Source organism: Struthio camelus, chromosome 4 (genome assembly GCF_040807025.1).
Source record: "Struthio camelus isolate bStrCam1 chromosome 4, bStrCam1.hap1, whole genome shotgun sequence".
Lineage (NCBI taxonomy): Eukaryota > Metazoa > Chordata > Aves > Struthioniformes > Struthionidae > Struthio > Struthio camelus.
Window position 1 is genome coordinate 32414002 of NC_090945.1, and position 12828 is coordinate 32426829.

Below are 12828 nucleotides of genomic sequence, written 5' to 3' on the forward strand. Positions count from 1 at the left end.
TTGTCAGAAGTTACCTCACCAGCTACTGCAAGCTGCTCAGATACTTCAATGATAACTATTTCAGTACACTGTGTGGAGGAGTTGGGAGTCAGCTATTTGGAGTAGTGAGAAGTTCCAAATTTCCACAGTATATCAGCTACCTTAGGCTGAATGCCTGGAAGATTTCAAAGAAGCAGAAAAGTGGGTCAACAGATTGAAACAGAGAGAAAAAAAGCAGACCAAACAATTAAATTTCATTTCTATATTTCAGTAAAACCTACTTGAATACACTTTGAAACAAGAGTACAACAAAATAGAATATACTTCAAATGTTGAATATACAAACTATTATAGTTCATTCTGAACACTGGTACTTCCCTCTTAACTTCAACTAAAAAAATTTACAGGTTTAAAACTACCTGACAAAAGTTCATGCTGGGTGTGACCTTTCAAGTGACAAGAGTAGAGCTGAAACTGAAATGTATGCACAGATGTCAAGGCTAAGTGAGAGACACAGGCATGTTATAGCAAAAGGCCAAAAGCCTGCCGCTATTTTGTCCACAATTAAGAAATTTAGACAGACTACCATACAAAATATGTTACATGTAATTCTATAACAATACTGTGCTAGGTACAAGATTTTTAAAAAATTTGTCTTAATAAAAAAGCTTTACACAAACAAGCCATTAGCTTATTTCAAGAAAGATAACTGAAAATCAGTCTAAGGCTTTCATTTTAAATCTGCTTAAGCTGTATGATACAAAAATCCCTCTAGGTCTCTGTCTTGTTTTAGAAGCTCTTTAATCTTCTCCTTTATTTCACATTCTAGAATACCTAGTAGCAAGAGTTTTTCACATAGCACCAGTTGAGTACTGTGGGCACACAGTAGTAATTGCTGGTATGCATATAAAATGCATCAAATTTGCCATTTGTAACAAAGAGACTTTCCTCTCCCCCTGAAAATTAAACCAAGGCAAAACCTCTCACACAACTCTTAGTGTTCCAGATCTTAGTGTAACTTGATAACGTAGTGAACTGTTTGGTCCCTTTTCAGTCCCTCTAACTTTCCTTCTCCACAGGTTCAGCTGTTTCCCAACTGGAAGAGGCAGTTTCTGTCAGCATATCAATGTGGTTCCAATCCCACTGAAACACGGGAAAATAATTTTTTTTCCAGTAAGTCTTCAACATACGCATGTTTATTAACATTTCAAAACTCTCCTTTTCTACTTGGTGATCACATCCACTTCCCTCCCCCAAATTATGTCAGTATACTCAAAACAATAGCAGTCTAGAAGTCCATGTTGGAAGCGACCTGTTCTTCATTTCTCGCACGTTATGATTCCTTCTGTTTTCATTGTTACAGGAAGAGCAATGGCTGAGGGTGTACTAACTACTACAACATGGGTCACAGTCTTGCCTCCGTCTGCTGGCTTCTCTTCTTGTACAAGTTGCAGTGTTTTCACTTCACGTTCCTGTTTTAAAGCTGCTGTGTCTGATTTAACTTCTGGACTTTTTATAACTGCACTAATAACCCTGGGAGGAGTCTGGCCAGATGCCTGCTGAGCGGGCACCGATAGTCTCATTACTGGTGTCCCATGAGCTATAGACACCGGGGTTAGTGCTCTTACAGCCAAGGGTGTTCCAACGATATTAATACTCCCTGACCCAGTGAGGCCCGTTTTTGTTTGCAACTGACACTGCGTAAGTTGTGTGGCAGGGATAGTAATGATTTTGGCAGGCTGCATTGTGATTTTGTCTCCATTTTCAGCAGAGGTTGGCATCACAGTAGGGATTGTCTGGATTACTACCTTTGGAGTTGTTGCTGTTGTTGGACTTGTGTTGGTTATTAATGGTGACCCTGCATTGACTGACTGTACTGCCACGGTTGAAATTTTCTGTCCCAGAGAGGTCATTACAACAGGCACTTGCATTGCCACACGTACAGTCCTGCAAAATAATAATAATAAAAAAAGATGTATTTAAGCCAAAACACGGGACGTCATTAGGGCTGGACAGGACAGACAAAACAAGGACAGACGAAATTTAGCATTTACAGAATTTTACTCGGCTGTTTAAAAAAAAAAAAAAAAAACACCTTTCTGTGCATCTAGCAATTGGAGGTCAGAAGTTTAGCATTCATATCTCTTTCCCCCCCCCCCCCCACATAATTTTAAAATATGCTTGAGGGCAAGCACATTGACAGACAATTGACTAGACTTTCACAGGATTGTGCCACGTTACACTGTTGATTGCAAATCATAAATGACTTCCAACATTTAAAGCATAAAACCACAAACTGTAAAACAGCTCTTAACCAAAAAATTCAGCACATTACAAGCCCCAGCTACAGTAATACCAACCTGGGAGCTGTTGATGCTGGGACAGTAGTAGTGGTAGTTGAGGGACGAGACGACGACGTATCATGCACTGGGGAGGCAATGTTCACAACTCTGGTGACTGTTTTTTCTGTTCTGGTACAGCTTAACTGAGAGGAATTTTTCCCCCCACGGGCAGAGGTTGCAGCTTTTAAAAGGTTTTCAGCAGATAATGACACTCTCTCCAATGACTTTTCATCTGTAGGCATCGACAAATCTTCATTGCAGGATTCACTTTTGTCATCATCTATGACAACTATGTTTTTCGGCATCTCCTTAAACTGATAAACAAGCCTCTGTCCCTCAACTTTTGCAAGGATTCCTCTTTGATAGTAATATCTGCAAGTACAAATAAGTAGTAACTGACACAGTGATAGTTTTTAAAGAAAAACTCTTTCTACGCTAACAAGAAAATCCAAAGTAACCACAGTAATACCTACAATATGAGAAGCAGTGGAAAGAAGCTGTCAGAACATATTGGCAAAGTATTTCAAGCATCTAGCTGAAAAAAACCTCTGACTTTTTAAACACGGACTTGCAATTTTAAATAGCAAATTAACTGGTGACATAAAAAGCAAGAGGAACTGCAACGCTCTGATGCCTCATAAACAGCCAAGTCAGCAAGTATATAAAATTTTAAAATCTCAGACATTTTATTATTTCTACAGGTAACAATAAGAATTAGATTTAAAATTACAGTAGACAATTTAAGTATTAATGGAGCTTACCTCAGGGCTCTTCCCATAGTCTCATAGTTCATGTCAGGTTTGTTTTTGTGTTTTCCCCATAGTTTGGAGACAGCTTTTGAGTCCACAAGTTTAAAGATGCCCTTCTCTCGCTGAGTCCATTTAATATATCGAGGACAAGTATTTTTGTCCTGGAGAAGGTCCAGAAGAAATTCCCATAAGTACGTTGTATTTCCTGACAATTAGAAAGCATTTAGATATTAGAAATCTACTTTTACTACCAGCAAACTCTCCATACATAAGTAACGCTGAATGACCTATATTAAAAGCAAATGCTACACAGAGGATGGTATTTAAAGCAACGGGCAAGTATGCGTTCTGATAAAAGTTGCGTAAAACTTCCATAAATATTTACATTCTGAAAGAAGATAATCCAAGTGTTCGGCTGTATAGCACAGGAGCCTCTTCAACACAGCGCCCACTCTCAGTTCTTCAAATAAAGTGTGGAAGGGAGCACCAAGTCACTACAACCTACAGCTCCTCAGCAGGGACAAGATAGGAACTCAGAAAAAAATTTCTCATGTTCTCTTATCAGGGAATTGAAATGCCAGTGCATTTTAAGATGGTGAAGGACAGGGGGTTAAAAATATTTAATAGTACATACTACCGTCAACAACAAACCATCTCAAACTGTGATAAGGCTCCTTGCACTGTACGATAACCTCCCGCTTACTTTGACAGGACATCAGTATCAGAGACTCTCACATTTTTTGGTGACACCCTCCCTGTTCTGACCCTTCCCAAATAGATGTCGCAGAGTGACCAGCGCTCTTCCAGGTGCCAAGCCATTCCAATTACATCCTACAAGCGTTCCTATGGTAAAAATGCCAAGGACCTTTCTGTAACAAGGGACATAACAGTGCAGAATGAAGTCGGCCTAGAGAAGAATTCAATGTGCTTCTCAGATACTCCAGAGGTACACCATTTCCACCAGAGGAGTCTCGAGATGAGATTTATGGTGATGAATAGCAGGATGACATGAAACAAAACAAGAGGGAGGATGTTTGGACTATGGCTATACCATCTGCATCTAGGAAGAGGGGTAGAGATGCAGGAAAAAACAAAAACAAACAAACAAACCCCATCACATTCCAATTTGTATCGTTAGAAAGGATTCCTAAAGAGATCTGAGAAGGAAGAACGGAGACACAGCTAAAAGAGTTAAAATAACCTCAAAATTTTACTCCCCATTCTTCACTTGACCATGCTTCCAAACCCATTGGATGCCGAGGTCTAAATAAAAAAGTGCAAGAAGATCATTAATTCCTGAGATATGGTGGCCCAGCACAGCATTTGTTAAGCCATGATGAAGACAATTACAAATATATTAAGACAGGTTAAAGAGTGCTGTCACACACTCCAAGAAGTCAGCTGTTCTTGAAAAGCCTCAAAAGAGACAAGTTAAGAGTTTCCATCTTCCGGAAGACCACCTCATATAGAGAGAATAAACGTATTTTACTAAGTGGTCCAATAAACAGTAGGTACTAACCCAAGAGCTACCAAAAATCCACCTTCCAGTGGATTTCAGAGACATTTGATTTTGACCTATATGAGGAAATAGTCAAGAAGAGAACCCAGGAATCATCCTAGATAATCTCAACTCTGTATCTTAAGGAAGGAAAGGATAATTTTGACAAAATATACTCTTGCAACTTTTTAATATCATTCCTCTCATTTCATTTCTCAAGTCAGAATAAGCTTACGCTTCCTGGCTCAATGTACTGTTTGTTGCATGCTAAGTGTTACAACTCCTCGTAACTGCACCTGACAAAAAGATCAGTAAGTTCTCAGATCAGTAAGACGTTTACCACAGAAAAAATATTAATTTGCAGAGTATTCCTTGGAAGTAATCCAGTTTGTTTTTTTCTTTAGCTCATCAGAAATAGAACTTCTGGGTTCACTGCCAAATGCTATAGATCTGCAACAGATTCTCTGCAGAATTAAAAGTGAACTTCAGCATCAGGAAGTGAACAGGAACTTCAAGAAAAAAACATTCCCTAAAGTGCTTCACTCTTCTGCAGGAACAGTGCTGCTGACTCAACAGTTCTTCCTTTTCCATCGTAGTCTACATTGACCCAAATAGCAGGTTTTTTCCACAGGAGGAGTGGGGAATAGCTAGACTACTTAGAAACCACGTACCATGCCAGAAGACCCAATGATATTACCGTTATACTGCTGTGCCAGCCAGCTGTAGCTACCATGCATTAACACAAAGCTGATTTTAGAAATGCTTAATACAATTTTGAATCATTTTCAAAATCCTTTCTCCTAAAAACACAAACTTTCCTAATTCAATGAACCCAAGCATACAGGCACCTGAGGAAGAAAAAGACATGGTTGTAAAACATATTATCTGAACAGATTTACGTTCATGCCACCCTTAAGCGTTAGAAAGTCCAGTCTGGTAGACATAAACATGCATTGCACCTTGCTAGGAAGACAGAAGTCTTCTTTAATAATATACAGTTGTCATCTCCTCTCTGAAAGGTCTCAAGCTAACTGATTGCTGTAAGCCGGCACTGAGGAGCTAGACATGATTATTACCTATTTTAGCTTCAATACAGAATAGATTGCGCACATAGAAACACAATTTTGGTGGTTAGTTGATCATTACAACTGCCAGCTATTTAAGAATGTTAGCTGCAGTCTCAAAATAGAAGGATTAACGGCCAGAAAGTATGTGAATGATACAAGGTACTCTGCGTGTCAACAATCTGTCACATTGGTACCAGCATCTATGCGGAGAGGCTTAAGGCCAACTTTGCTCCCTCCAACTGAAGGGAAAATCCCCGGCAGCTTTATGCTATCTGCCTCCAGTATTAAAGCAAAGCAGTATTAAAGCAAAGCAGGAAAAAACAATACGGAAAAAGAAACCAAGCCTAAACTGCTATTCCTCTGTGCTGGAAGCAATGACAGTACTTCTATTCCACTTAATAGTAACGATACATACTCAGTTCCTCTTGCATAAGGAACGCAAGAGGCCAACTACATCAGATTTACAGCTGCTTTCTTTGCACCAGAAAGCATCAGGGATGCACCTGGGAATGAGTATCCACAAGGACAAAGAGCAATCCCCTTCCCAAAGGTGCACAATCAGCTGTCATGTCTCTCCCCCATGACTTAACTCCACTGATGGTACTGCGCTCTAGGAATAGTTCCTGTTTTTACATGCAGCATCCTTTTTGGAAAAGTAGCTTATATTTGCAAGTAATTTTTAAAATAAACAACAGAAAAAGAAATCCAGTTATAAGACATTTTGTAGGACATTAAGCTAGCCTACATTAAGAAAAAAAAATCTGCTTTATGCTAGCTGTAGTTTAAAATATGTAATGAGATACCTTGTGAGGACAAGAGACATAAACAGATCATTTAAATGGCCAGCAGAAGTTTAAAAAAGTCAGTAACATCTCCTACCTCATAAACCAAATAGCTACAGAGAGAAATTGCTAATAAGAGACAAAAACTAGATGAGAGAAATGCAGGCCTCCTTTTTAAGAATCACGGTGCAGCAAACTAGGAACTAGCACATTTCGCAAGTACTCTTCAGATAACGGAAAGCTGTAATCATGAAACCAGTTAGGAAGATGGCTAAGAAGCCTTTAAGAATACTGAAAAAAAAGAAAAAAAGAAAAAAGAAAATCAAACCAGATGTACTTTTAAGCACACCAGATGTAGAGATCTGTGATCATCATTAAGGTCCACTGCTACACCCAAAACCGAAGAAGTAATAGTGGCCGATACAGAGAAGTTTACAGTTACTTTTTGTATTCATTTTCATAAGCTAACACCTGCACAATGTCAGTCTCATTCTTCCTTGGCCTACACACAAACATGATGACTCAAGAGCTATACCCTGATGAAGAATTATGTAAACAACAAAAGTCTTGGTTTCCGATGAATCCCAAAATAGTAGTGCTCAGGCTGACAACTGCACACTCCCTCAGCCGTTAGGCTGGTCCTAAAAGTCACCAAAACGGTGTCTCGCCTAGATGTAGGAACATCACCAAACAGCTTTTTGTGCAGTAAAGGGAAAAAGAGATCCACGTTCTTCACTGATGACCAGAGGAAGAGCTGATACACTGTACTCCACTTCAACGGCAACCTGTGAGCAAAGGTTTACAAGCACTGGGCTGTCTGCTGTGTGAAGGGCAGCAGCTTGGAGACCAAAAAAGGACAGACTATTCATCAAAAGAAACATCAGGAAAGTATAGCCCTCCTGCAAAAGCTCCTCACTCAATCACTAAAGAAGCAGACCATCATTTTTGTTTCCCTTTATGCCAAACTGAATCTATTAGTCAAGCAACATATTCCAACTGAAGTTTGTGAATCAATTAAGAAAATATGTTTTCAGCCACCATCATTAAAAACGTTTATAAGCTGCTTCTACTTGACAACAGGCCTTTCAGTGGCAGCTTAACAAATTATGTATCTAGCAACAAGCTGACATGCACCACAAGAGACAGCATGACCCAATAAATATAACTCCAATGAAGATGAGAATGCAGAAAGCTTACTAACTGCAGAGTGCATTATCAGGCACTTATAGAGTGGTTGCGCACAACCTTGTGCTACATCCTGTATAACCAAGTCTGAAGACTTGAAATAAAATTAAAGCTCTAACAAAGTCAGCGGGAACTCAGCCCCCAAACTTTCCAAGATCTGTATTTTTCCAGTAACATATACAATATAAATACACTGCATAAGCTTCAAGATTCAATAAAGAGAACAATATACCTTTGCCTTCTCTAGGTTTCTTCTTTATACCCAGATCCGGAGACCCATCGGAAATAGCTGATTGTTGGGTCTTTGGTTTACGGCCAGCTGCACATAAAAAGAAAATATAAAAAGTATTAAACATACACAGAATCAAAGTATTTCACAGTTTGACTCTCCTGAAAGAAGCAGATCATACAATTTTTTTTTGCCACTTCCTTGCTAAGGGAATGGATAAATTTAAATTCCTAGATTACTACTACTATATATTCAACGTAATTCCTCATTTGTTTGCTTATTTCATAAGCAGATTTAGTTCCGTTTCAGATGAGCTAACGTTAGGTGATGTAATCGCCAAACATATTTGCACGCTTTCACTTCAGTGTCTGTTTTACTATGGAATGTATTACTCCTCCTGCTTTGTTTTTGATATTCTAGTATGTGTGTGTTAATCTAAGCACCAGTTTTCCTAAGAAAATTTACAACCAAAACTGTACTTTTTTGCACGTATAGGAAAAACAGTCTTTAAAAAAAAAAAAAACTCTACCCATGTGTCCCCTTGTGAACATATCCTACTGACAGGATCACCGTCCTTTCATTACGAAGCAAGTAACGAGGAAAATACGTTTTCAGAGTAGAAACTATTCTGAAATCGCCAATGCATCAAACACTCCTTTATGTGATGTAAACCTAAGTATCACTTGAAGCTAACCACAAACACTGCATCTGTTCATTTCAGCTACGCTGCCCGCTGAGCGCAGGCCCGCCCGGACCCCCGCGCACTGCTGGGGCCTCCGCACGCCTCCTGCCCGCCGCACGCCTCCCGCCAGGCAGCTCCCGCACGCCTCCTGCCCCCTGCCCTCCTGCAAGGCGGCTTAGGAGGGAGACTCCCCAGAGGCAGGCTTTGAGCTGCCTGAGCTCCTGTGCCAGGGAAATCCTCTCCCGGCAGGACCTGCGGCTTCTTGATCCTTTTACACTTCGGTGACCTCAAGGTAAACAGGCCCAAGCAGGGAAGAGGATCACACCCCTCGGCAGCTGACTGTAAACAGTCCGTGCTCCTGCTTGCAGTTAAGGGAAAACAGCAACGATTTAACTCTCCTGCCTCAGGCATAAGAGCACTAATTTTGCCTGATGAACAACACTCTTCATTAAATACTGGATTTTAACAGTCATTAGTTACAAAGACTAAAGTTATGGCTCCATAACTATGGCTGAATGACCTTTTATACTTAAAAAGCAGGCATTTGGACCCTCTGTAATGGGAAAAAAAATACATACAAAATATCCTTCACAACATTTCAGAACATGGTGAGCACAGCCCTGTAACATAACCTGCCAGCGATGACCATTCAAGCAGGGAGTGGAAAAACAAACAAATAGTTTAATCCAGCGCATGCCCACAGCCACTACAACTTTTTCATCGTGATGTTCTTGCCTAATGTCATTTGCAGTAGAGCTACAGTTGTCTGGGTATCCGAGTCTGCATATCCATTTTTATACGGGTTCATTTGAAATCGAATCCTAGTAGAGCTTAGATTTACACTGTTTTGCCACTACCTTGCATTTTTTTTCCTAAATTACAAGCAAATACTCCATCGTTGCATGTCTGGAAGCTCTCATAAAACAATATTCCTAGGGTTATGGGAATTATATTGGTGCCTTTAAAAAGGCTGCTAGACCAGAGAGAAACCTCAGCCGCTGCCAGCCTTTAACAGCAATCTCATTTGGCTGCTCAACACTTAGATCTCAAGCACTGCTCTGAATAGTTTGTCCTTCAAAACATGCCAATCAGACAAATAAGATACCTCTCTTACCAGGAAGATACTGTGTTTATCTTGTAAACTGATTTATGGGTTTGTAAGTTAACATTTATAAAGCTGCAGATTAATTAACAATTGCAGTAAGAAAATGGAGTTATAGTTCACAGTGAGTATTTACTGTCCAAAAGCTTCTTGTAGAGTCCAAAAGTTACTTACTTCTAGAGTAACTACAAGAGTCACACACTGGGGGAGTATCACTGGCTGTTTAGTCACAGTCAAAGAAAAACACTGCGATAAACGCTACCCCATTACTATCAAATTCCCCCACCTCCAAAAAAAAATAAAAAAAAAATAAAAATAGCCTGCTGACACTGAAGCTCTCCCTCAGCTGGGGCAGTAAGGGACTTTAGAAGTTTTCAGAATGCTGTAAGAACATAGCAGCATCCCCCTAGGCAAAAGCAGGGATTCCTTGAAGTACTTTCAAGCTCCTATCTTAAAAACACCACTGTGGACACCACAGCTTGCTTAGTTACTTTGCAGAAGGCAACAGCTAAATCATCAAATGCATAGAGAAACGGGGCAACAAAGCTGGCAAAACTGAAAGCAGGAAGAGACGTTCCATAAGCAGAAAATCCCAAAGCGTGTACAACCACTGTCGACTGCCTCAAGGTTATTCAAGGTTTTTTCCATTAACAGCCACCCAACCCATTCAAGTAATCAGCACGTGCATGCACATACACACGCAAAATCCCTCTGCCTCGTAATCCTGTGAGCTGGCAAAGGCAGCTTAAAGAACACAACTTAGCTTCGACAATGCTGACATTTGGACAATGAAGGTGTAATATGCAGAGTGTTCTAGATTTGACTTTTCATTTGCTACTGGATAGCAATAAAGTAATTGAAGTATAACTATTGTGGCATATGCAGAATTTATTGTAGAACTGGCTCTCACAAAATGCTTTTTCTCCTCAAGGCTGCAGTAGTTAAGAACATTCTATAAAATATATTCACTGCAGAAAACCATTAGTTAATAAAACCAGTATGGGGAAGCTACCACCAGTTTGGTTGTAGCATCTTAGAAAAATGACATAAGCTGAGAACTTCGGCCCAAGGAAGAGAAGAGGTCTGGTGTTTCTTGCTACGACTCCAGGGTCCCACCACAAACACCATTCAGTGAAGCACCTCCTGATAATACACATATTACAGTTCTTACCCCCTACATAACTTCTGATGTTCTCAGCAGATGTTATTTCTTCTCATAGTTGCCTGGACTTCTAGCATTTGAAATACTTGAAATTGGACGTAAGACATAAGATGATCCAGGAGTAATTGTTCGTGCCTATTAGCAAGATCCAAATGTCCAAAGGACATCCAAAGGCAGGATGAAATCCTGCCTTTTCCTCAAAAAAAAAAAAAAAATCCCTGAGACCACCCCCTCTACAAATATATTCATTTTTCAGGAAACAAACACTTACTTCCCTCCCCCACGTCCTCTTTGAAGCCTTCTTTACCTTCCCTCCATTCCCCAAATCTTGCTTAATAAAAACAAACAGAAAAACAACACAAAAAAACCCTTTTCCTTTATGGTTTGGTGAACCGCATCCTTCTGCTTGTCGTTTTCTCTGTTTTGTTGCACATTCATTCTCTAAGAGCTCCCATTTCAGAGTTCATTTACGTTGCATTATTATAGGAGTAGAAAAATCAGATAATCTAACCTATCTGCACCAGTATCAACCGCACCATCCACAGCGGGGCACATCAGAAATAGATTTTGAGATTGCTGCTACGAAGAGCCACGTATACCTTTTTTCTTTTTCATTGGTTCATGGATATCAGGGGATGTCGGAACAGGAGATGCATCCATCGGTTCAGATTCCTCTGTTGATACCTCTACCACAGTTTCTGTGATCACATCAGGTCTCATGGCAGCATGGATAAATTCTGGGGTTGACACACAAGGAGGGACAAAAACTTCCACTATGTGGGGGAGGGGGAAAAAAACCAAATAAGAGTATATGACAAAGTTTCTACCTAACTATTTTATCATACTTACATGAAATTATTTTAAATAAAGCATATTAAACAGCCTAGCAAGACTCAGTACTAACAATCTGTCACCTAGAAAATCAATCCACATCCAAAACATGCACATACCCGTGAGTATTGTTAGGAATAGGACAAACAGGTATCATAGAGCAGTATTCTTTAGAATTAAACTCAACTTTAAATTAAACAAATTAGAGCTCAATCTCTGATCCTAAATGACCAAACAACTGAATGGAATCCACTTCAACCTCCATTTCCTATTTTGTGGCTTTCAAGTTACAGTTTGAACGTTATTCTAGCCAACGTAAGTTAAGTAACTTCAAAAGCAACAGCAAGTTAAAGGAATCATCAATATTAATTTTCATTTTTTAAACTCATAATACTTTGCAACATTGAGAGAATATTTAAATGCACTAAAATAGAAAAACAGATAGAGATACCATTTTTCCTTAAATTAACTGTTTGTTTTAGCAATATAAAATAATGAGTCCATTTCAGATGTGTAATAATAGTTCAAGTACTTATATCCAACAACCTCTCTCAGAGAAATGAAATCATCTAAAGTATGCTTGTTACAGGATGAGGCATTCACACAAAATTCAAGCGGACCAGCAGCTTCGGAATAAGCAAGCAAATGTTTTAAATCACATACAGCTCTATACACAAGAAGGTTTCCCATTCACTTGTTGTACAAACTGGTGGAGGGAGAAACTGCTCATGGAGCAGGAACTGTGCTTGACGTACCAGGACTCCTGGCATCTCTCAGGCAGGTAGGAGACTCCATATGAAGCAAGGCCTCTGCAGCTTCAATTGTCTTATCTGTGCAGTGTACATTACTTCCATGGACTGATGCTTCCACTGTAAAATAATACAAAATATAAGGAGACCAGATTATTTATATAACAAAGTCCACAGGTACTGCTGTACAACAGCACTAGCCAATCTTAAACATCAAGACCCCAAAACTGACTCGTGTCTTTACACCTTAAACGTTTCTGTTGACAGGAGGGTACAGACAGACACGACAAGCAGAACCAACACCACCATTTTGTAGGCTAGATTTCTGGTTTGCATCCGAGCTCCCCACTTCTCCTAGTGATCAAGAGCTTATGGAAGCACACTTTGGGGACTTGTCTTCTGCCTTCACTTTAACAAGAACAAACGAGATTATAATGAAGATGGCTAAAAATTAACACAGTGGTGGAGAGA

General features: G+C 39.7%; 1 protein-coding gene across 6 annotated transcripts in view; it reads right to left on the reverse strand.

Annotated features, from left to right (window-relative positions):
- Positions 1-226: 226 nt before the first annotated feature.
- Positions 227-12828, reverse strand: part of ELF2 (E74 like ETS transcription factor 2) — a 40210-nt gene continuing 27608 nt past the window's right edge. For all 6 annotated transcript variants that reach the window (XM_068942081.1, XM_009689309.2, XM_009689310.2 and 3 more), the window contains 6 exons: positions 12364-12477; positions 11377-11550; positions 7835-7921; positions 3083-3275; positions 2340-2693; positions 227-1926 (listed from right to left, as the gene is read on the reverse strand). In XM_068942081.1, the coding sequence (XP_068798182.1) occupies positions 1299-1926; positions 2340-2693; positions 3083-3275; positions 7835-7921; positions 11377-11550; positions 12364-12477 (1550 nt within the window). In that variant the 3' untranslated portion in view covers positions 227-1298. The remainder of the gene's footprint in view (positions 1927-2339; positions 2694-3082; positions 3276-7834; positions 7922-11376; positions 11551-12363; positions 12478-12828) is intronic.